Genomic DNA, 26,461 nt, shown 5'->3' with positions numbered 1-26,461 from the left:
GCGTGGACCTGTTTAAATTTTCATGGGTACAGATCTAGGAGTGAAACGATGAGACTGCGTAGCAATCTTGTATTTAATTTTTGAAGAACCAACTTTCCTAAAATGGTTACAATAACTTACATTTTTATCAGCAATATATGAACACTTCAGTTTTTCCACAACCTCACTAACAGTTGTTACAGTCATGTTAATACAGATATCTAGGAGTGTGAAATACTGTTCCAGCTGTAATGTATGATATAAAATGTTCAACAAGTTTATATGTTACCTACCACAGTGCAAAGATACTGTTCACTGAAGAATACATATTTGAAAAGCCAAGTATCAAGTGCATTAACATAGGTAAAGTGCTACAGGCAATGATCATCAGATTATCATCTACTTTCTATCTGCCACTCCTACAGTCAGACATAAATACTGCTACAGCAGAGGCATCTTTCCTGGGCATCTAACACATGGAAGGAGTCAAACAGAATCCATTCAAAGCTTTCCTCTTCTCCTCCAAAATTAATCCATTTAAAAATAATTTAGATAGGCTAGAGAAGGTAGCTCAAGCTTGTAATTCAACCACTCGGAGACTATGACAAGATGATCTGAGTTAGAGGACAGCCTGGGCCACACAGTAAATTTCAGGCCAATTTGGATTACTAACTGTGGTGGTCTGAGTAAGAACTGGCCCTCATCGGACTCAAATATTTGAATGCTTAGTCACCAGAGAGTGGTACTACTTAGAAGGATTAGAAGGATTAGGAGATGTGGTCTTGCTGGAGGAGGTGTGTCAATGGACACTCTCTGCCTATGAATCAGGACATAGCTCTCAGCTCCTGCTCCAGGACCTGCCTGCATGTAGCCAGGCTTCCTGCCATGATGCCTATGGACTAAACCTCTGAAATGGTTAAGTAAGCCCCCAATTTAATGTTTTCTTTCATAAGAACTGCCTTGGTCATGGTGTCTCTTCAGAGCAACAGAATAGTGACTAAAACACTAACTAATCCTTATGGTAAGACAGGTTGAATAAATCACATGAGACAAAGACATCAAAGCATTTTCAAGGGTACCCTACTTGGTTCCCCTGGGCTACAGAGTTTATTATTTGACAAATAGTTTAAAGTTTTGGGGTACGTAATATTCATCACTGTATGCTAAAACAATAGTTAATTATCAGATATTAATCAAATTTAGGTCAGGAACAAGGTATTTTGTGCGAATGGTTTACTATTAACTCAGAACTCACTACTAAGTTACAGAAGCACAGAAAAGCTGGTCGTCCCCCCTTCTGTTCTCAAATACACTTACTAGGATGACTGTGGTCTTTTATGAAAGGTATTTATTCATGGGGTAATTAAAACTTTAACAGTAGTGTAGAATATTTGGGGGAAAAGGTATTGAGTACTTTCAAGTTTTCACGTAATCTGGTAAGAAAACATCTATCAACTGTGCAGACTGGTGCATGTTCATTTTTATGTCAACAATGCCCACTTGACAGCTCAGATACTGTCAAGACGGGAGGTTCGCTTTGGGGTACATTTCTCAACTTCTCTAAGTGCCAGCACATACTACTCTTGAATCAGTAGTATGCTTTTTCACACTGTGATGGGTAGCTATTGTGTGGGCATGTGTGGTGGTCAAGAGACAACTATGGGAGTTGATTCTCTCCTATTCTGTGGGTTCTGAGAATTAAACTCAGGTTGTCATGGTAGCAAACACCTTTAGGCACTGAGCCATCTTATTAGGCTCCAGAATCAAGTTTCATTCCTAAAACTTCTTGATCTGTGGTTAGTTCAATCTCGTGATATGCTGAGATCACAGAAAGCACACTCAATGCCTGACTACTGAGACATTCACATTTACCTGTGTCCATACTTTGGTTCAACTGCTGATCACTTGTTTCTCCATCTTCACTGATGTATCCAGGTGGTGGTGTTTCTACAATAGTTTAGAACAAATCAAATATAGCTTACTTGATTTCAGCTTTTTTTCCCCTGCTACCATATACAAGCCACGAGAAAAATCAAGAAAGTATGCATGTATGTGTACACATATACATCATTATAAAAAGCAAAACTAGGTTTGCAATTGAGGCTCTAATCCATGACTTGAAGGTAAATCCCTAAAGCAAGCCTGTAACAAAACCCAGTTTTCCAGGCATATTTTCTTAAACATTATTTACCATCTGGTTCATGTGCACATATTAGCCAAAAACCTAACTTCAAAGATGCCTCTCAGTAGGATTCAAAGACATTAGTATTCTTAGTTTTTTTTTAACTAGTAGACACCACACACGGATGGATACTTGGGAGAAGACTGATGTACCTACAGCTGGGATCTCAGATGACACTCAACTGTACCAGGCAGGATACAGTAACATGACTCAGTGTTGACCTATCCTGAACACTACCTGAAAAAGCTCCCACCACCCCGATGGGATTTCTGACTGCTTAACAATTCTAAATGACTGAAGCAGAAAACCAGACAAAGTACCTGCTAAACATATCAAGATTCTAACACAATTTCTGAATAAAATGTTTACAATTCAGGAGGCACCTGTATAACTGAGTAAATTTCAAAGACAGTAACATGCATACAATTTTATAATTTGTGATTTTAAGGGGAAAAGTTCAAAAAATTTTCAACAGTGTATCATTTTCAATTTTTAACAGTAACTCAATGCAGACACACAACATAAAAAAGATTCAAGGGGAAGGATGCGTTTAATCCCAGCACTTGGGAGGCAGAGGCAGGAGGATCTCTGTATGTTCAAGGGCAACCTGGTCTACAGAGTAAGTTTGTCTTAAAAACAAACTGTATTCTCCCAAATTCTCATTTAGAAGTCAGTATATCAAACATTTATACTGAAATTTTAAAAACAAAGTATCTTCATAGATCCAAACAGTAAAGAATAAAAATAATTCATATTAATTTTAAAGATTAAAACTAAGAAAATTTAAAAAGCTGAGCTCTGCCGGTCTGGACATCAGTGTTTTTTGTGTTTTTTGTTTTGTTTTGTTTGTCGAGACAGGGTTTCTCTGTGTAGCTTTGCGCCTTTCCTGGAACTCAGTTGGTAGCCCAGGCTGGCCTTGAACTCACAGAGATCCGCCTGGCTCTGCCTCCCGAGTGCTGGGATTAAAGGTGTGTGCCACCACCGCCCGGCCTGGACATCAGTGTTTTAAAGGTCTAAGATGGAAAAGTTCATTCTCTATTTCTTTATCATCCTCCATTATTATTTACCTATCAATTGATAAGCTACTAACATTAAAACAATGCTAAAAGTTCTTTTGAGGGACTGGAGTGATGGCTCAGAAGTTCAGAGCAGGTATTCTTCTTGCAAAGAACCTGAAGTTAGCTCCAGCACTAGGTCAGGTGACTCAACTCGGGGAAGCCAACACCCTCCCCCTTCCTGTGAGCACCTGCACTCACATGCACATATACACATATTTATGTATAATTTAAAATAATAAAAATAAAAACTTTGAAGAAATTATTTTGAAATGGAACAGAAGTAAATTCTTGGGCTTTGCTGTCACTGGGAGCTGGAGAGCCTCAGTGTCCAGAAAAACAACTGGTGTATTTCACTTCTAATTTGCTACTCTATAAAACACTAATATCTAAATATATTTAAAGAATAAAGGGGGAAAAAAGCCCAAATCCCTTAACATTAGGCGAATAAGCATTCTGAATAATGTTGCAGGTAATTCTCTGGTGTGTGTCTCAGAAGACCATGACACACTCACATTTTAATTGTTAGCATTATGGAGTAACAACAGCTGCCACATCAAAGACTTTAACGCCTCACTTCATGCCGCACTCACTCACACATGCACGTACACACAAACTCCCAGTCCACTCCTAGCCACTTTCTAAGAGATACTCCCAAAAAAGGAAAGGTTTCATTTTATGATTTCTCTCTTCCCTCACCTCACTCCACTGTCCTATAATCTTTTCTCCTCTTCCTTACTAATGTCACAAAAAGTTTCTACATACTAGCAGCTGGGGGCTAGAGGTGGGCGGCATAGGACAGGGATGCCCTTCAATCTAGTCCTCTGAAATAAATCAATAATTAAATGAGCTATTAAAACACATTTTTCTGAATCAAACATCATTTTTATAATGTAATACACCAAATACAAGTCTTTGATTCCCCACATGTTTCTGTTGTATAAAATAAAAGTTGGAATAGGAAAAAAAAAAATCAGAAAAAGATGAGGATATGGATGAGGCAAGCAGGCAGGCAGAATACAAATAATTCCTGCTTAGTTTCTGCAAACAAAGAATAAGCTGTTTTTGCTAGAAACAGTCAAACTATAGGAGTTGGCACTGAATTGTGCAGAATTACTGGGCCACCTAAAACAGAGACAAGAGCAGAGGTGAGCTCCAGTGAAATGGCTGAGGCACAGTGACCGCCACCCAAGCCTGCCAACTCATCAATCCCGGACATTCACACACAGGTGGAAAGGGACACCTGAACCCACAGTAGCCCCCTCCTCTCACACATGTGCACACGTTCCCCACACACTCCACAAACAGTTTCAACAGTAGAATTTGAGGACCATGTAGTTGAATTCACTCATTTTTTCAGCAGAATTAACTAAGGCCCAGGAGAAACATAATCAAGTGCTTTTCTGTTTCCATGTGTTGTTTGTCTATAAAACTAAAATATTATATGTACTAAGTGTTTCTTCACCGTGAGCATTACCGAATGACGCATGGAAAAGGACTGTCTAGATGGGTGCTTCTGTGTTTGGTCCATAGACACTGCACAAAATCATCACCCAACAAAACAGACTTCTCCATCCAGAGTCAAGAACATTCTGAAAATTGAAACCACATTAACACTTGGCATTTGTTACAAGACTGTTACAAGCCTGCTATTTGCCTAAGTTTAAAGAGATTTTCAAGGCAAAAATACCTGGGATATAATTACTCTGTGGCTCAATTCCTGCTGGGAAGTTAGTGTTTTCTGGAATGGAGTGGGTATAGTCATCCAGAGGCGGCAGTTCTGTCAGGATCTCCGTGTGCCGAGGCACTAACACTGGAGGTAAAACTGCAAGTTCAAGAGAGCTGAGTTAGCGCAAGCGTGGGAAAGGGAGGCTTTACTCCCAGTTGGCAAGGCAGAAGACAGCAGCTTCACTTTTCAAAGGCCTGGCACACCTATCTGTTATTATGACACTAAGAAACCGACAAATCTCATCGTGGAGTTCATTTACATAATTCACCATTGAAATTTCCAAATTAAGGTTTATTTTGTACTGTGGGGAACAATGTGACCCTCTCAATACTATAGTACCATAAGAATTGATAGAATTCCATTAGAAATGGTGAGAGAAAAGTCATCACTAAAGTCAGATTTAATAATTTCTCTAAAAATATAGGATTTGTTTTATCTCACTAACTCCAAAGTCCTACTATAAACTTCACTCTATTACTTCTCTAAAACGTTGTCATCAAGTGCTTCTGACAGCAGTCAGAGGCATGCTGACAGCAGGTACTAAAGACACACAGACAACTCTCTGCAGACAGCAAGTCTGTGGGATTTCCTGGATACGTACCTGGATGTCCAACAGAGTACATTCCCAAGAAATGGAACATGTCCCTTTTCCAAGATAGTTTTTCCATAAAAGTTTAAAAAATAAGAAAGCATTTAAAACCCCTACCAAATAATATACTCAAGATAGTTTATTACAATTTTACATTAAAATTTCCCTGAGGCACAAGGTATACTAGCCTCCAATCAGCCTTTTAGTTTAAAAACAATAAAACAAAAACCCCAAACCCACCTACGGTTTTCCTACCTGGTGTCTCAACTCTCTGGTAGTGGTAAGGATTTACACATACTTCATCTTTTTTCAGATTAAAAGCATATTCGCAGTTTTCAATAGCCTTGAGCTCATGGTGACTGTGAAGGTCCGGCCAGCGCCATAACCGACAATATATAACATGTGGCAACCCTTTCCGATGCGAAACCTGAAGACGACCATCAAGAGACCTATTCAGAAGCAAGGGGAAAGAGGAGGGCAGTTTGAAAAGGAGAGACTAGGTGTCATCAAAGGGGATGAATTAATACTCTAAGAGCACAATGGAGGACATCACGGCCATCAACTTAGCTTTAGTGATATCCAGGAAGAACAGTGCCCTCTGGCTTGGTCTGACTGAGCCAGCAACGGCACGAGCGGCTGTCTCCTATTGGTGTGCATATAACAACTCACATGCCAATGGCAGGCTAGCCTCATGGCAAGTGATCTACAAAGTGTCATGTGGTTATACTTGAAAACTTCATCAGTGTCTATTTTTAATAAGCTAGAGTCTCAAAGGTATTAATTCTGAAGCAACTGGTTGTCAAAAAAAGGAAGTAGTATGAAAATGGTGATAAATATCAACAATGATGTGACAGTAACTTACTTGGACTAATGTAACTTGTTATTTAAGTGTGACTTTTGATATCTGAGGCTTATTTATGAAGCTCACACAGAAATGCAGATGAATGTGATGAATGTGAGATGGAATGGACAAATACCAATGTGCTTAAAAGAGAATGAAGTGATTTAAAAAAAAAGATGAAAGAAAAACAAGTTAGCCTACTGTTAATTGTGATATAAGCGGTTCATCAAATACCAGTATAAAGATGAGATTAACAAGAAATTTAGGAAAAACTAGTCATGTATTTACTTAAAAATTAGGTCAATAACAAATTTGTCTAATCTTGGACTACAATGGGTATATAGATATAAAAAGGTCTTATTCTTTATGGGACACAATCATTTAAAGATTCAAAACTAAAGTTGCATTGACCAAAACATCAGCTGAAACATTGAATATCTTTTTAATACTGGCAAGCAGATATTTTACATGCTATGCCTCATTTACAGTAAGTTAACATCCTAGGCAAAAGTTACACTAAGCAACCCCGACGAGGTCTTCCAAAGCACACCCTCCCACAAGTCTCTAGGGTCCACAGAGGGCAGAATATTCACCTGGTTTGTTCAGAGAAGCTGTAAAGGCCTGTTGTATCCCACTGATCTACCGTGTTTGGTGTACTCAGTCCCCAAATCTCAGAGCAAGTGCTGTGCATAAAGTGAAAAACAAAAAGTTGATGTGAACATGGAAGCATGGTTATTCAAAGTACCATGATGCAAAGCATGGAGAATGTACAGAATACTTCCTTCACCCAGAAAATATACGTGGTTTCACCCATTATGAGTCACTGCTGGCCACTATATTTTCTATATGAAGGAAGCCAATAAAATGGAACATGTGACTCCAGATAAGTTATGATTATGTTTTTATATGTGAACACCAATGCTTGCTAACCTAATGAAATTATACCTATAATGTCCTTTCCAATTCCCTCTACTCCAAGAGTTCCTTCTACGCCATCAACCCCGTTAACAAAACTTCATTTCATTACTCAGTTTAAAAAACAACAGCAACAACAACATCCCACTTCAATTAAACATAGTTGTCAAGTGGTACTTTTAACACAGAAAAGTCCCACTGAAAATAAACATTTATCATGTGGGTGTGGTAGAACACACCTACAATCCCAGCAATGGAGGGGAGCGGCAGGAGGAAAGGAGTTCAATGCTTGCCTAGGCTACCCAGTAAATTCAAGGCCAGCCTGGTCTATGAGACCCTGTCTCAAAAATAAGTAAAATAAACAAAGCAGATCTCCCCATGGCTAAGACTCTACTTAAATAGTTTCAGTTTTACTGAAGGCTCGGATTGCTTTCTTGCCATCGTTTATAAAGGGCACAGCAGATAAACCAAAGTCATTCTAATACAACACGTTTTAAAATTTCTTTTCACATCTTTCCAGAACATAGGTAAGTCAAAGATAATTCACCTTACTTTCCATGAACTACTACTTCGTCTCAAAATAACTACTGGCCTATGGGCAAAGGGAAGAATTTAAAGGGAACTTTCAGAATGGAGTTGTGATGGCCTTGTCTCTTGCCTATGAAGCTGTACTTTTTAAATCAGTCAAATATAATTTTTGAGATTCAATTCCACTTCACACATATTACCAAAGTCAACAAAATTTGAGGGAAAACAAGAACATTTCTAATAACCTTTAAAAAGGAACTGATCAAGTTTCACATTTGCTCATCATTAGTGAGATAAGTGGATCAGCACCGGGCAATGGGAAGCACAGGCTAGGGACACTCCGAGGAGTGCTTCTCAACCCTCCTAATGCTGCAACCCTTCCATACAGTTCCTTGTGTTGCAGTGACACCCCTCTCCCCACCGATCATAAAATAATTTTGTTGCTACTCCATAACTGTAACTTTGCTACTGTTATGGATCATAATGTAATTACGTGTTTTCCGATGGTCTGAGGCATACCCTATGACAGGGTCTTTCGACACCCTAAGGAGTTATGACCTACAGGTTGAGAACCATTGGTCTAGACTGAGACCCAGGGCCCCTTAAAACAGCTAGTCGGCTGCAGGACACCCGATTTAGAGTACACAGAAACTGGAATTGAACAGTTGGAGGGAAAGGGGAGAGAGAAAGAAAGAGTGGGACAGGGGGACAGGGAGGAGGGGGAGGGGCCAGAAAAAAGAGCACACTTTGACATTTTCCTGAGCTACCCTGGTATGTTTTGGATAGTCTTACTTTTTAACAGTACAAACTGTTAAACAAAAGAAATGAAATAGTAATTTAGACCTTCCCTCTTGTGACTCTGAACTGAAATGAACAGTAGAGAGTTGATTCTTTCTTTGAAAACAATACAAGGAAAATAACAGCATAATTGGAGGCTATTCTGTCATGGTATTAGGAAGAACATTTCACGAAGGTTCCTCTGAGAACAGGAGAACCAGAATCTAGGGCACAAAACACTTCAACTATGTTCTCCTGGGCCTGAAATAAAGCAAAGGGGAAAGAGCAATGGGTAAGAATACGAACCTCAGTCTACCTCAGCTCCCGACTACCAGCACGCACTGCCTTGCCTCACCTGCTCCATTCCCTCAACCTGGAAAGCTTCTTTAAAAACATTAATTCTAGCTAGTAAAATGTTTGCTTGTTTGTTTATATGTAGCTCCAGCTAGCTTGAAACACACAAGCCTGCTTCAGCCTCCCAAGGGCTGGGATTATGGTTCCACATCACCACATCCAGCCAGAACACTCTAAAACAGATCTACTCTGTAACATGTACAAAGCAATTAGAGTATGTGTAATTATTAAAGAAACAACTTTAACAAACTACAAAAGCACATAAAGAGAAACATACCCCTAGTTCATAGATCTTATAATTGAGACATAAAATTCTCCAAGCATAACACACAATAAGTAAGAGCCACAAGAATGCTGAGAGGCCAATCCTGTATCACAAATCCTCCTCAGCTCAGAGGCCATGGACAAGAACATACTAATGCAGAGCACTCTGCTTCCAGCAAAGTTCAGGAGCGTCAATCAGGCCAATTTTCCTCAAATCATAGCTTTGACAACCAAATATAAAAGCATTTTACAGCTAAACAGAAAGGCCAGAAGCATGCAAACTGAAGAGTGTCAACCTGCAGCTGAGGAATGGTGCACTGGATGAGAGCTGCATTGGATGAGATGTACTTGAGGGCAGTCCCCAGCCTCAGGAACTCAGGATAACTGGAACTCTCACACAAACTGTAAATACAGGAGCCCCAGGGGAAGAGTCTTCAAACTATGGTCTATGCTTGAATCCCTGCCTGACACATATGGACAGACCATGGGGGCTGAGGAAACCAACATTTGGAAAAGCTCAAAGAATGAGAACACAGCCACTGCTGCCAGGAGAACGGAAGTCTAGATTCTGAAGCTACTAAAGAGCTGCTAAAACAGAACGCCAAACTCCTCGGAGGGTGGGCAACATTACATTGCTACTTCACATAACTAGTACATGACTAAAAGTCACACCAACAGCAACAGAAACGGGGTGGACGTAAGCTTTAAAGTAATTATTATGAATATGCTCATGAAATTAATGAACACATCAGGAATCTCGACAAATGTAAACTACAGAAATGAATCAAACAGAAATGCTAAAACTGAAAACTACCAACTCTAAAATAAAGAGTCCAATGGCCAAAGGATAAACCAGTGAGTGTATACATTAGTACAAACTACCTAACCAAAAATAGTAAAATAAAAAACTTCAAAAACAAAATGAAGTCTCAATAATATATAAGACAAATTATGGCAGGCCACTGTCTTCTCTCAGAACCCTTCTGGTACAAATCCTTTCCAACTCTCTGAGCTTCTCCCAAAGATCCCCAGGCGGGCAATTCCTCTGAAGGTTCCCATCCCTACCTACTCCAGAAGAAGCCAGTCCCTGACCTGAGCAGGTGTCAAGTTAGCACATGGAGGAGCCTCTCTGAGCTGACACCCAATGGCCTGGGTACCTACTCTTCCTCCTTCAATGCTCAGTCATCTCTCCAGAAGTCAAAACTGAAGTCATAGCTTCCCACCCCCCCACAGAAACTACGAAATCACACCAATTCTTGCTGCCTTTAAAATCTTGTCTACTTGATTCTGGTAGCAGCCAGCGCAGAACAATCCATTACATACATACAGAGGCAGAAGCACAATGTCTCTGAAGAAACAATCAAAGCTGGAAGACAATGGAACATCTTTATAGAAGTGGAAGAAAAGAACTTCTAACCCCCGAGTCCATAAAGAAGCAAAGTGGCCTTTGCAAAAGAAGTCAGGACACAAATTTGTACCGAGGAACAACAACAACTGCAACAAATCAACTTGTTTCTAGCAGACTCTGCAGAAAACAAATACTAAAGGAAAGTGCAGGATAAAGAAAAACTACAATGAAAGAAAGAAAGAAAACCCAAAACCATGAAAAACAATTAAAGGAGCTGAAAACCATGAATAGGTAAGTGTACAAGATGGTATTATTTTCTCATAATTTCTAAGAAATAGAGGGAATCAAGAAAAAATTGCAACTGAAAGAACGCACATATGTAAGTTTTAGACAACAGTAAACAAGTGTAGAAAGCAATGGCATTACACAGCTAAAGATGTTTACTACAGTCTAAAAAGCAACCAGAACTAAGACAACTTATACTTAAAGGAATACAGAAAATAAAAATGAAATGATAAGAAAAAATAACTCCAAAAAGACCTGACAGAGGAAAACACAAAAAGCCACAGAGAGCAATAGAAAACAGAGCCCATTGAGATTTAAATCTAGTCACAGCAACAGTAACTTAACATCAATACCCCTCCTCCAATGAAAGGTAGAAACTGTCACACAAAACAAAGTATTCATACAAAAATCATGAACTTTTATAAATAAAGAACAGTTATGACAGAAAACACCTACACAGGCAGAATGTTTAATTAAGGAAAAGGTAGAGTAATATCAGAAACAATGGTTGACAGAACATAGACAAGCGCAGGCAATTTAGGGGAGAGGACCCAATTCCTGCCCTTGGTAGGGAAGCTGGAAATATTCTGGAAATACCTTGTCCTGGCTGAAAGCCAGGAATGCTGTAGAACTATTTGGGGATAGTGGTCCCTGGTCTGGTTTCTAATGATTTAGGGTCTCAACTCTTGAGGGGGAATGTTGTAAGAATTAACAGCTTTGAGGGACATTGAGGATGGGACATCTTCCCCCAACCTCCCATTTCTCTGTAATATTAGAAAGGCAAACATTGAAATCGCCTCTCCTTAACCTCCTGGACAAATTAAAAGAGTCCATGTATCCCTGGGCAGTAACATGTCATTCCCATCTACTTCAAATATTAGAAGAGTACATACTATTGTCTTTTCTCTTTAGAGTTAATGCAGTTAGGCCTGTCAATCACCTGGCCAGAAATCTATTCGAAGAAAGCTGATTTATCTGAGGACATGATGAAGAGATGAAAGAAGGGGCTAGAGAGAGCTCAATGGTTAAGAGTTCTTGGTGCTCTTACAGAAGGCTTGGGTTCAGTTTCTGGCACACGTACGGTAGCTTACATTCACCTCTAACTCAAGCTCCAGGGGATCAGATGCCATCTTCTTAATGCTGTGGGCATGCACATGGTACACACATATGCAGGCAAAACACTCATATACATAGAATAAAAATAAATAAATCTTTGGGGGGGGATCATTCCTTTTTTGAAATAATGTACTTGTCATCCCAAGACACCCTACCCTTTCTCTGTGCAGCCACCTGCCACGCTCCCACCACCGAGTGCCCTGGGACTTGCACACTCTTTCCCAAGTTACCCAGGAGTGTGTGCTTTTTCCCTTTCCTTCTTTCCCACCTCTTTTTCTTTCAGATACTGGCGAAAGCCTGAGCATGTTTTCCTGGATACTTAGGGCTTTTACTTTCTCTGAAGCCCCTGCCTCTTCCAATTTCATGTGGTTGCTTTGTCAAAACCCAATGCTTTCTTTGACCTTAAGGGGAATAGCTTCTCTCTTCCTCTCTCTCTCTTCCTGGCAATTGCCAGGGCAGTTTTCCTATCCTGGTCCTCTCTGAAATTCTAATAAAATTGTCCTTGAGCTTCTTTCTAAGTGTATGTTTAAGTTCTCTTACTGACAAAACTTAGAATCCAGGAGGTAGCCCCAAATTCCCTAACAGCAATAACACATAAGACTATGACCAAAGATAAAAACATAAAGCTCTAAGGACCCTGGAAGTATCTAAAATCGGTTTCAAGAGAAATGTGGGTTGGGGATACAGCTCAGAGACAGGGTGCTCTCTAGCTTGCAGGAACCCACAGTTCCACTCTTAGTAGGCACCACAGGAAGAAAAGGAGGATAACAAAATACAGGAAGCAAAACCTGACAGATCAGTGAGAAATCAACACTGGAACAATCTCGTTATTCTTTATATAGATAGGACACAGAGACAGACAGACACATCCCTACCCATCTGTAAGTCACAGAAGATCTGTACAGTATTAACAAATTCTCAAGTGTATATAAGAGTATTTTTCTTAAAAATCCCACATACTAGGGCCATAAAAAGTAAATGAATTTTAGAATAAACAATACGCATCCAAATAACCTCTAAGTGAAATAAGAAATAACAAAATAAATTTTAAAATATTTTAAATAATAAAGATGTCACAATATAAAAATGTTTGGGGAGGTGGGTGGACAGCTAAGAGATCTGTAAAGACAAATTTACAGCTTAAAACACATTAAAAACAAGCTATTTTGAACCAGGCTTGTAGTGCAGGCCTGTATAATTAATGCCATTTACTCAGGCTGAGGCAGGAGGATCCCCAGTTGATCTGCCTTGGCAACTTTGTGAGAAGTAAGAGGCAGGCTAGGGACATAACTTGGTGGTAGAAGTGCTGGCCCTGAGGGAATGAGGGAAGCTGGCCTAGGTTCAATGCCCAGTACTCAAAAAGGAAGGCCCTGGGTTCAATTCCCACTCAGCTGGTGGTTTCAATCTTTATAGAAAACGATGAGACTCACCAGCACTGCCTGGAGGCTCTATCCGTACAACAAAGAAAGAAAAACTAAAAACAAAGACTACAGAAAAGGAAGAAATATTAACTGCTTTCTTGGGACTAGTGCCTTAACTTGACATAGAAATCCTAGGGCAACTATGAAGAATCTCTACAATTCACTGGTGAACTGAGCAGTGTTATAGGATAGACAAGCAAATGATAAAATCTACTGTATTCCCATTATCCCAGTAACAAATTAAGTATAAAAACGTAATCTACTTAGAAAAGGATTCAACAGGATATATAAAACTTGTTTAGTAACAACTAAACTAAAAAACAAAACAAAACAAAAAAAACCCACACTGAGCCATTAAAAAACAAACAAACCTGTAAATATACACTGTATTCATAGATGGAATGACTCCATATTGTGATGTCTCATTTTAACATGGTCTTATCTTTCCAATCTATTAGTCATTATTTTTCACAATACATTTTTGTGACACTGCAGTTGATGAAATTAATCCAAAGTGTTTGAAAATGCAAAGAATTCAAATGTGAGGTTTGCATTTGTGTCAATCTGTGTGTTGCTAGGGATTGAATCCAGGGTCTCCACATGCTAACTGTATTCAACTGGTGCCCTAGGGAAGCACTCTTTCACTCAGCCACACCCTTCACCAGTCACATAAGGGATTCTGAATAGCAATAATAGTGATAGACCAATGATTCTGAGAAATACTCTGTTGATTGAAAGAAGCTCAACATTTAAGATTAGATACTGAATTGATTCCATTTACATGAAATTCTACAAGGGACAATCCACTGAACTAACAAAGTCAATTCAAACATTGCTTAGTGGCAGAATCATTGGGAAAGAACTGTCCAGATAACTGACAGATCCTATATGGCACACTGGCGCATTTACTGGCCAAACCTAATATGTGTGAACACCTGATACATGCATTTCATATATGAAAATTTTAAGAGCCAGAAATGGTGGCCTAAGCCTACAATCTTGGCACTTGAGAGACTGAGACAGGATCTAGATCCAGTTCAAGCCAAGCTGGGATATACAGTAAGACCTAGTTTTCAAAAACAGCAGCAGCAACAAATTACACTTCTATGCATTCAAACAATATTAGTGGAAATCAACAAGAAACAGCTCTATGGTACTCAACATGAAACAAAGAACATGCTATACAAGAACAAAGGGTTTGCAAATACTACAGATAGCAAAAGGTCTGAAAAAGACCTGCAATGTGAAATAAAGTGTCCTAAAGAAACAGGTTTTTTTTTTTGTTGTTTTTGTTGTTGTTGTTTCTGTCTGTTTTGTGGTACTGGGGGGTTGAAAAGTTTTGTTCTCTCTAACAATGACACCAATACCCCAAACACATTAACTCTACATTTCCTAGTTTACTTGACTGTCTAACTTCAATTATACCAGAAGAAAAGGCTCCAATAACTTCTGACTAAATTTAATACTCTTTACTAATGGAATTGACAGAGAATGTTATAAAAATGTGACATATGATGTAGCAGACCATAGCGCATTTGCAATGACGTCTTGCATTACTATGAAGACAGATGCGCAAGCACACTTGTGTCTACATCATACGCAAAGCCGCAAAGTTCTTTGTATGGAACAGTTTCTCTAGGGCAGATTACCACAGATGGATTATATAGCTTTCTGGCTTCTCTATTCACCCTGAATAAAAAGGGTGTGGAGAAGAGAAATGAAACATTTATTAAAACCCTAAGGGCACAAATATGACAAGCATATTCATCAGCATACAAACATACTAGTTATCTTTGTATTCATGAAATTATTTAGCAATAAACTTAGAAGAAATCCTTATCAAATTTCCTTATTAATCCCATTCACAGGAAGTACCATAACAAACATATTTAAACTTTCCCTGGGTCTTTTTCCCTGGTTCAGCAGTAAAAGCACTTGCCACAAAAGCCTGACAACCTGAGTCAAGCCCAAGACCACATATCTAAAAGCCAGACAGAGTGGTGTGCAGTATGTAATGGCAGCACCCCGAGTGCCATGAGAGGTGGAGATGGCAGGTCAGCCAGCCTGGAGCACGCAGTGCGGCAGAGCAACAGCACATCGTGCTTCCGCCCGAGAGTAAGGAAGAACTGACTCCTGAAAGTTGTCTGACACTCACACCATGGCATGTGTGCTCATATACCAGCCTCTACACACACACACACACACACACACACACACACACACACACACACACACACAAAAAAAATTTTCCTTCACCTAAAATAACAATAAACTCGCATTTGAACCTCAATTTAAAATTTAAAATCTAACATATAATTTATAAGCTGTATCCGAGAATATAATTTTATTAACTAACGTTTTGTACTTCATTTTAAATATCCATGAACATGCTTGTGTTAATATACTTTTTACATAAAGGACATGTTTATTTATGCACATACATGTTACTGGAAAATAAAAGATAGTAAGAACTCAGTTCAAGAAAGCACTCACTTGGTATTGGACTTCCCAGTACAAACTTGCTATACCAGCACAAAAATTAATCACAGGTTTCAGGCTAGCCTGCCTTACATTTGAGGACTGCCTAGGCTACAATGTAGATGAAGTTTTTTCTCCAGTCCCGCCAAGGCTCTTGTGGAGGGAAGGACAGGAGCGGTAGTGAAGGGTAAGGTTTTAGCGCTTAGATATTACTCTGACCTCTTGGGCTTTCATCTCTGCATTGGCTCTGTATTTCTTATTCAACAAGATGGTTACATCTACACTACATAGCAAATTCAAAGCACACTTGAGTTACATAGTGAGGTCCAATTTTAAAACTCAAAGGGCTAAGGATATAGCTCAGTTGTAACATGCCTGTCTAGCATGTGTAAGTGTCTTGGGTTTAATTTCCAGTACTACAGAAGGAAAAGAAAGGAGAAAGCACAAACCAGGATGGTCAGGCCATGTACCCATCACTCAGGAAATACAGGCAGGTGGATCACTGAGTTCAAGGTTGGGGGAGACTGGGAAAGGGAGCAAGGGGGAGACCAAAGAGAAAAAGAGGGAGGAAAGGAGGGAGGAGGGGGAGAGAGAAAGAGAGAGAGAAAAACAAAGAAAGAAAAGCAAGCACATTACTTTGGGCAAAAGAAGACACATTTTCCTAATACAGTAAGTCTTTAAACTAGTTTTACTTGCTGTGGGATGTTCTGTATGTCCTGTGGGAGCCCGTTCTTGGGTTCCTCGTGGTTTTACCCAGCAGGTCCGCATAGAGGATGATTAGGACCACGGGCCTGAGTGCAGGTGTCTGAGATGGTCTGCACTTGGCTGTGCTGTGAGATGGTCTGTATGTCAAATTGCTCTGATTGGTCAATAAATAAACCACTGACTGGCCAGTGGCTAGACAGGAAGTACAGGCAGGACTAACAGAGAGGAGAAAAGAAAAAACAGGAAGGCGGAGGGAGTCACTGCCAGCCGCCACTCTGACAAGCAGCATGTGAAGATGCCGGTAAGCCACGAGCCACGTGGCAGGGTATAGATGTGTGGAAATGGATTGATTTAAGCTATAAGAAGAGTTAGCAAGAAGTCTGCCACGGCCATACAGTTTGTAAGCAATATAAGTCTCTGTGTTTACTTGGTTGGGTCTGAGTGGCTGTGGGACTGGCGGGTGACAAAGATTTGTCCTGACTGTGGGCAAGGCAGGAAAACTCTAGCTAAATTTATTATTCATACTATTTGTATGATTTACAACTATAACTAACAACCACTGTTTGAGCAATTTATTTTTTTTAATAACCTTCTTTGTCTAAAGAGAATGCTTCTTCTGCATATCAAAGTGGGTAAGGATATAGGATACCCCTTTGAAAAATTAAAGCAGGTTGAGAATTGAACAAAATTAAATGGTTAATCAATTAGAGAAGGGCCTCAACAAAAGAAGCTTCACTCAAGACTTTATCTTTTGATGAGTGACATACTCGCATAATATGGATTTGTAGGGTAGACTCTCACTAAGAAGCCACTACTACATCTACTGATGACAAACTAGTCCTTTCATCTTTAAACATCTCAAAGTGTGTATTTTAGATAAACTCAGGAATCAACGATGATCATAGTAACAAAGGCTTCCACAACTAAATACTCTACCTGCCACCACCCTACACAAAGGAAAAAAAGACAGCTACCTCTAGTAAGCTGTGTGCATGCAGGTCAGAAGACAGGTCACCCAAAGGACATCTAGGTGTCTGTCTTCTCGACGTTTTTTTTTATGACAGGGTATTTCAGGCACTACCTGATCTGGCCCATGAGCTTCTGGAAATTCTGTCTCACCTCCTACCTCCCACTAGAGATAGATGCTGGGATGGCAGACCCCACTGCTACTACACTGACGTTTATGTGTGCTCTGGGATCTGAACTCAGGTCATCAGGCTTCAGTGGCCAGGTGCTTTGACTCACTGAGTCATCTCCCCAGGCACATTCACCTTATTTTTATGACAGAGTTCCTCGCTGGCCTGGAACTTGCCTAGTTGGCTAGGCTGGCTGACAGTGAGTCCCAGGGTTTCACCTGTCTCTGCCCCTTCCCACCAGGTGATGGGATGGAACTCAAATCCTTGTGCTTGCCTGTGCTTCCTTCCCATTCCTCTCCATAGACTTTTCTTGTTCCTTCCACTGCACCAAGAAAGGACCTTTGGAATCCGTGTCTTAACATATTAGCAAAGAACACAAGTGAACAATGACTAGGTCTTCACTGATTAAAAAAAAGAAATATATTTCATTAAAATATAAATTCCATTTTATAGCTCAAGAAGCTACAACATAGACCAAGCATAGTGGCACATGCCTTTAGTCCCAGCATTTGGGAGGCAGAGCCAGGTAATTTCTAAGTTCCAGAACAGCCCGGTAAGAGTAAGTTCTAGGACAGCCAGGGCTTGGCCCATTACGACACTGAGTAACATTAACTCTAAGTTCTATGATTTGGCCTTTAAGAATTTCTAGGCAGTGGAGGGCATGGTAGCTGGCAGACTGCCTGCTTAGTATGTACAAAGCCCTAGGCTCAATTCCCAGCACTGCATAAAATGAGTGTGCGGTGGCATGTGCCTATAACCCCACACTTGGAAGGCAGAGGAAGGAGGACCTGGAATTCGGAGTCCCATCCTCAATACAGTGAGTACAAGGCCACCTAGGTCACAAGAAACCTTGTCTTTTAAAAGGTTTCTTGAAATTCTTATAGCCTATCCTCAGTTCTGATTCGTACAGATTACTTACCTTTGTGAGCCTCGTTTTATCACCCACTGTTCCTCCTTGTTGGCCATATACTTGAGAAAAGGCCCCGTGATGGTTCTCGCTCCACTCTAAGGACTCCGCTTGCTCTGCTCACTCCCCACGAATTCTCTCTCCTTCTGCAATGTTGATCTGGTTGTCTTCCCTCTCCTTCGTTTCTACTCTAAATAACGAGGTTAAGTAATGCCTAAAGCTCCCTGTACAGAGTATTTCCTCTTTTTATAGAAAACACCAACAAAATTGCTATCTTCACACACACACACACACACACACACACACACACACACACACACACACACACACACACACGTTTTCCTTTTAGAATGCAAGCACCTGAAGGACACAATAAGGAGGTTTTCTCTATATTCTAATGTGCCTAGCACACTGTCAAAACTCAATAGAGGAGAAAAGATATGGTAGACATCTCAAATCAATACATACTTCATCAACACAATAACTATGTTTCCTTGGTTCACTTGTAAAATGTATAATGTATGGCACAAACCTTAATGGCACAGTTTGTCTGTTTGTTTGTTTCTGAGTTTTAAAAAATACTTTGAGGTTTATAAATTGTGTCATTTTCAACCTTTTTAAACCCAATCCTCATGTCCCTTTCTCGATTAACTTTCACCCCTCTATTTCCTACTTCCAGTGGCAACTGCTAAATTCATTTTCTCACCTTAAATTTAGAGTCTTCCAGAACGTACTAGAAACAGAATTCAACACTACACTCTTTGGGGTTCAGCCTGACTCAAGCAGCACAATGACTCTGAGATTCATCTATGCTAATGTGGAGCACAATTCTTTTTATAAGTGTTTGCTGAGCTTCCCATTGCCTGAACAAACCAGATTGTTTAGTCATTGTTTGCTGATTGCTATATACCCAGCCTGCGGCCAGGCTAGCACTATCAGGACTAAAGCTGCTACAGACATACAAGCTGGAAAACACGTCTGTTGTGGACACACGAGTTTCTGACTGGTGTTGGGTCTAGAACTCCTGAGATATTACCAAATGAATGCTTGGCTGTATTGAAAATGGAGAGCTCTTCTTCCTGAGTGGATGCACTCCCTCATTATCTGAGAGTTCCGGGTACAGTCTATTTAATTATTCTGGTGACTGTATTGTGGTATTTCCTTATGGTTTCAGTTGTAGTTTTCTAGTGACTGTAGTTCCCTGTCCCAACTGGTCCTTTGTATCTTTTGTGACATATCCAAATTTGTCAATTTAAAACCTGAGCCACTCATATTTCACTAATGAATTACAGAATTCCTTATAAACTCTGCATATAACCTTTAAAAATATGTTTCACAATTATTTCTCCCCCAGTCTGGCCCATTCTCTAAAACACTCTTCTGGTGAGCTGCTTTTAACACCAACACCATCGGGCATAACTTTTGCTTGAAGTCACTGCCCTTTCAAGAGAGAGCCTACTCACTCCCAAGCCACAAATATAAAATGTAGTTAACTCCCTATGTTTTCTTCTTCTTTTTTTCCGTTTTTCGAGACAGGGTTTCTCTGTGTAGTTTTGGCGCCTTTCCTGGAACTCATTCTGTAGACCAGGCTGGCCTCGAACTCACAGAGATCCGCCTGGCTCTGCCTCCCAAATGCTGGGATTAAAGGCGTGCACCACCACCGCCCAGCACTTCCTACATTTTCTTAAACACGTTTTCTGGTTTTAACTCCTGAATGAGAACAATGATTCACCTAGGATTTTCTGAGACAGTGTAACAGGAGGCCAAGCTCTTTCTTCCACTCAGATATCAAAATGTTCAAGGGCTCCCTTTTCAAACTCTCCTTTCCTTACTGGACCACCCTGCACCGCTATCTTGATTCAAACGCCCCAACAACCTGTAGTCTTTTCTTACATTTTACTTTATGTGTTTATAGTGCACGTGTGCACACATGCATGTGGAGGTCAGAGGACATCCTGCGGTGAGTCCTGGGGACTGAGCTCAGGTTGCTGTATCTCAGGCCTGGTGGCAAGCACTTTAACCCACTAACCCATTTCCCCAACCCTCAGTTTCCCTCATTTTACACCACTTATTTCTTTATATGCTAACAGCACACTGTAAGTTTTGAAGCCCAATAACTTAGTATTACTGAGGGGCTCAACTAAGAAACAGAATTAATCTGTCAACTTATCATCTGGCCGTTTCAACACCTGAGTTGTGTCTTGGTTGGCCACCTCACAAAGAGGGGACGTGTTTTCTTTCTCTGAAGTTGAGTATTTAGGACTGTGAGCAAGACCGGGTGGAGTATGCAGTGGAGATGCTAGGTTGGTCATGTTCTTTCACCACTGACTTCTGCTTCAGCAGGCTGGAATCAAATGACTCGCTCTTTGAGCAAGTCCAATCACTTTCTCCCATCTCCTGTAAAAAATCTACTGCAGCCGGGCATGGTGGCACAGGCCTTTAATCCCAGTACTAGGGGCAGAGGCAGTCAGCGGTCTACAAAGCAAGTTCTAGGACAGGTAAGGCTGTTACACAGAGAAACCCTGTCTTGAAAAACCAAATAAATAATCAACAAACAAATAATCCATTTCTTTAATCTTCAGCAGGCTTGCTGTAAATCTGCCTGCCCCACACACGTGGTTAGCAGTGATCTTCAACACCATTTAAAAACATGTGGGGCTTCCCTATGTAGCTCATCCCTTGCTGGCTCTCAACTTTCAGTGCTGGTGTGTCCAGTGTTGTCAGAGATACAGTGGGTTCTGCACTGGAGTTTTAGCTACCATGCATATTTTGTGTGGATAAAGGCAAAATCTATCATTCCATTCATCTTCTCTTTTACCAACCGGCAAATGCTATCTAAAATGTGTCTGTTCTTGTTTCTCTCTGACCACAGGCTGCTTCAGTTCGTGCAGCTGTTATGTGTGACACAGGTCAGTCTAACGGAAGATATACTGACCGTGCTAAGAACCCATTCTTCTTCCTTTGCTTTGATTCCTCTTGGCAAAGCTTTGGAATGTCATGAGAGACCTTAGATCTTTTCTCTTGTAAACAAACTGTATTCCTAGGGATGTAGTTTTACTATTGGAATTATGTTCTTACTCTCACCCTTCCGCTTGTTTGAGCTGGTATTTATAAAATGTTATTGGCTGCAGATAGACAATGAGTCTGTGAAGGACAGCTTCACTGATTTACTCACTTGCTTTTTTTCCACGTTAATAATCATGTCACAGAAAGAATGGTGATCCACTCCTTCACCTTTGTTTTCTAGACTTTTCATTAACTCACTGAACTGATTAGTTCTTTCACTAAAGTAATGAACTGAAACACAAGAATAGGTGTTTTTGTCTAGTTACTGATCTTAGAGAAATTAAGGTCTTCTGTAATTAAATGTATGTCATCTCTTAATGTCTCAATCAGATAAGAGACTCCAAGCTGCTGGGAGTATAAATGGACTATGAATTTTAAGATGCTTTTGACCTTAACCTTCAGGTTTCTCTGTTAATTCAGTGAATTACAACAATTAAATATTAGAAGTTACATACTGATATTGCAATTAGCATAGTATAGACTATAGTCAAATTATGATGCATTTTCTTTTTATTACACATCACTTGAGTGCACGCCAACAATTTTTTCTGTTCTAACCAATACTAACCAATAATTCCTTTAGTAACGTCCTTGTCAAGTTATGGTTAAATAAACACCCGCACCCTTCTTTGGTTTGGTACAGCCCTTCTTAAGATATGGAAGGACCCGAAAGGGAAACTGCAATGTCCCGTCGTCCCCGTCCCCCCCCCTCGCCCTCCCCCCTGTATTTTTTACATCTACCTCTAAGTGTTTTCACAATGCTACTTGAGATCCTCCTAGATACTACCTATCTTTGAAAACTACCACAGATATACAACATCCTTGGCCACTGAAATCATTTAATATCAAGTCTAAAAAGGGTTTGTGGGACTATTTCAAGCCACTAGAAAAATTATGAACTTTTTACTTAAAAAAAAAAAAAACTTAAAAAAATATAGCTAATGCTGAAGAGGACAAAGGCTTTAATAATACAGCATATGGATTTTCTAATTTTATTTTCACATATACTCTTTAACAATTTAAAAAATAGTATCCCAAATGGAAAAAAAATTCTAATAAACACATCATTTTAATCTTTCAAATTAGATGCAGAAAAATCTGGAATATATTCCAGACATAAGACAGGGATGGCTATAAAAATGTAATCTTGTAACAATGAAGGCACAGATTTTTGCAGTGCTTTCATTTGGCTGTAAAGAAATCATTTATGGGCCTGAGAGATAGCTCATGGGTAAAGCAGCTAGCTTGCAGCCAAGCCACATGACCTGAGTTCATACTCTGGGACCCACACAGTGGAAGGCGAGAAGTAACTTCTGTAAACTGTTCTGACTTCCACATACCTACTCCCCTACAAATAAATAGTTTTTAAATGTTTTTATAATGTAACAACAAATATTCAAAAATTACACCACCAAATAGAAATCAATTTCCATTTATATAGCAAGGGTTTTTCACATGTAGCGAGCAAATGTTTAGGTAATGTGCAGACTACCTTCTATTTATACCTAGTAATGCAAATGCCATAAGCCACCATACACAAGCAATAGGGAAAACCTTTTTATTTATTTGAGACAATGTCTCACTATGTAGTTCTGGCTGGCCTGGACTCACTATGTAAACCAGGCTCGTTTCAAACTCACAAAGATCCACCTGCCTCTGCCTCTGGAGTGCTGGGATTAAAGACATGAAGCACACTTGGCTTGAGAAAACTCTTTTAATTTGCTTTTTCATTATAAACTTTTGTTTAGTATCTATCTTCCTCAACATAAATGAAAATAACCTTTCATTAACACCCTTCCCCATCCCCTACCATTCTAGCAAAGTTAGGAGAAATTATATTGTCTGAAATACAAGAGCCTAAAGGATAGTTTTAAAAGAAAAAGGCCAAGATGATTGATTCAACCAGTGTCTTCGAACATGTTTCAAGTCTCATTTCAGCATCTACGAGTTTCAAAATGATATTTCCTATAATCCTTTAACAACCATAAAGCAGGGCTCTTGGTAATAAAGACTAAACCAGGGTGAGGAGGCAGCTTAGTTGGTGAAATGCTTGCCACTCAAGCACGAAAGACTTGAGTTTAGCCTCTGGCACCCAGGAACAAGATGGACAGACACAGCAGCAGATGCCTGGAACCCCAGTGCTGGAAAGGCGGACAGGTCACTCTGTGACTTGCTGACAGGCTAAGTCTTCCTGAATCAGTGAGCTACAACACAGTGGGATCTGCCTCAAAAATAAGGTGGACAGTGACTCAGGAAGACCTCCACTATCACTTCTGTTCTCCATATACCTTAAAACACAAGTGTTTGTATGTATGTATACATACACACACACACACCACCCGACCCCACCCCACCCCAGCGGAATGATGGTAATAAAAGGAAACCCCAATTAAAAATGGTTACAAAATACAAATGCTTGTAATGTCCCTCCAGCCTCATGTTTCCCTTTGTCCCCAACCATCAACATGGAAGTCTCATTTCCAGAGGAAGACAACACGTGGGACATGCTGGCCCCGGGGAGAGCCCTCCTCCCATTGCCCAAGACTACTGTCCCCAACAAGCTCACGTCAAACTATATTCCTTAAAGCTATCACAAGTTTCTAGTCATGTCCAGACAAGTACGCATGGCAAATACCTTTAGAAATTAAAAATTCTGCCACATTTAATTATACTCCACCTTCCCCAGGACTGTTCAGGTGTCATGAGGGCTCTGATTTGACAAGGAGGAGGTGAGACCTTGCAGAAGTCAACCACCCCTAATGCTGATTCTCTTCCCTCCACGTATTTGCTAAGGAACTAAGTTTTCGGGCCGCTATGACTAGATCATGCAGACCCAACAGTTGGGTTCTCCTCTTCTTCTTAACCTAACTTTCACTATCTTATCAGTCCCTGCACCATTGACCTTTCTTTACTACAATGCTGTGAAGAACAGTTCTGCAGGCCTCTCACTTTTTAAGCTTCCCTAAGAAGTCAGGTATTGTTGTTCTATGCATCTCTCAACCCTCAGCAGACACAGAACCAATGCAGGAATCATTCCGAAGACCTCCAATTTGAAGGAAGGAGACATACTATCACCGACCTACTCTCTTCAGTCAAGTTCTATTTTACATGGTCTACAAGTGAGTGAGGAGTTTAAGTGGAGTAATGCTTAAGCAATCAAGATAGCTCAGTGGTTAAGGGGGGGGGGGCTTGCTGCCAAGCCTGATGACCTATATTTAACACCTAGGTTTCCACATGATTAAAGGAAAGAACTACTTCCTTCAAATTGTCCTCTGACCATCACACCTGTGCCATGACATGATGTGCATACACATGCACACAAAGACATAAACACACACATTCTGAGACTGAAAAGTGTGTGTGTGTGTGTGTGTGTGTGTGTGTGTGTGTCTGTGTGTGTGTCTGTGTGTGGGTGTGGGTGTAACAATACTTGTCTCAGGAAACCCTTTGTGCAAGCCCCACAGGATGTTGGGATGCTTCAACTGTGAACATGGGTTACAATCCACTGTCCTCAGGTTTGTGGTGATTTCCATCTTAACATTGCTACAGTCCTACTTGCAGGTGGGATGTAAGCAGGAGACAAGGGGCCAATGTTCCAGCTCTGTTCAATATTCCTTTTCTAACAAAGAGAAGAAAGAAAAAGGAAAACAAACCTGTTCAGAGACAATGGAGAGCACGTGGAGTAATGGAATCCAAATGAGCTAAAACTGTGAAGGGAGGAAGCTTTGGAAGTCAACTGAACTTCCATGTCTCCCCAGCCCCAGTCTGGGGGAAAATCACTTCTGAGGAAAAGAACACAATACAATTCTTGACATCACAAGTCTCTCCTCAAGATGTTTAACAGTCTTAAATGCTGAAGACAAAGAACTAAACTTAGAGCACAACAGGGCAAAAGTAAACTTGCAGATGACAGCCTATCAGGTTTTGTATCAAAATCCCAGGAGAGCACTGTTTGTAGACGAGGTGTAAGCCAACACAGACCTACACCAAATTAAAATTCAACCAGATCCAATGTAGTTGAATCAGCCTCTCTCACCATATACCTTACAGTGGTAAATCACTGTCATGAAATCAACAATTGTACCAATTATAAAGTCTTCTGTATTTGAATGTTTTTATGCTATGTGACAGGGAGATACAACCAAATTTACATGACATATGAAGAGGCAGGAAAATTTGAGTGATAATTTAAAGAATAATCAGGCAGTATTAGTAGACAAATAAGATGATCCAAATATTAAGAGCTGGAAAATACTTTAATGTAACTATTATAAATATATCAAGGAAAAGACAAAAAGAAAAAAAATTACAATAGATACGTGGACTCCATATAAAACACTAAAACTGAGGCTCCTCATGTGAAGAACTTATTAGATGGACTTAACTATAGACTGGTACCATCTACGACAAATAAAAAATAAGATCAGTAACTAATAGGTTTGTCAACAGAAAAATCACAATTCAAAAGGAGTGAAGGAAAAAAGAATGCCAAGACTTGCACAACACAAGAGACATGTAATTTTAGCCCAAGTACAGAGAAGACTGAAGGTAACATTAGATAACCTAAAGTGGTGTCTTCCTGTATCACCACCGTACTTTGCCCATGGTGATGTGCTTACCTGTGTTGTCAGCAGTGACTACACAAGCCCCTAAGTACTCTCCTACAGACAGGGAGAAAAGAGGAAACACTCCTCTTAAAGGCTGTCCTGAATGCTGATCATCTTCCCAGAATGCGGTTAGCCATACAGGAATAGTATGGGCAAACTCAAAAAGCTCCAGTTAAAAT

At 40.1% G+C, this 26,461-nt stretch overlaps 1 protein-coding gene across 2 annotated transcripts in view; it reads right to left on the bottom strand.

Annotated features, from left to right (window-relative positions):
• Smad2 (SMAD family member 2) overlaps nt 1–26,461 on the bottom strand; it is an 82,695-nt gene that overhangs the window by 19,276 nt on the left and 36,958 nt on the right. The window contains exons 3-6 of one of the 2 annotated variants that reach the window (XM_076555525.1): nt 6,969–7,058; nt 5,790–5,983; nt 4,907–5,041; nt 1,852–1,926 (exon numbers count right to left, since the gene is read on the bottom strand). In XM_076555525.1, the coding sequence (XP_076411640.1) occupies nt 1,852–1,926; nt 4,907–5,041; nt 5,790–5,983; nt 6,969–7,058 (494 nt within the window). The remainder of the gene's footprint in view (nt 1–1,851; nt 1,927–4,906; nt 5,042–5,789; nt 5,984–6,968; nt 7,059–26,461) is intronic. The other variant, XM_076555526.1, reaches the window with a different exon arrangement.

The sequence above is a fragment of the Peromyscus maniculatus genome, chromosome 19 (genome assembly GCF_049852395.1).
Source record: "Peromyscus maniculatus bairdii isolate BWxNUB_F1_BW_parent chromosome 19, HU_Pman_BW_mat_3.1, whole genome shotgun sequence".
Classification (NCBI taxonomy): Eukaryota; Metazoa; Chordata; class Mammalia; order Rodentia; family Cricetidae; genus Peromyscus; species Peromyscus maniculatus.
This window is presented reverse-complemented; position numbering and strand designations above follow the sequence as displayed.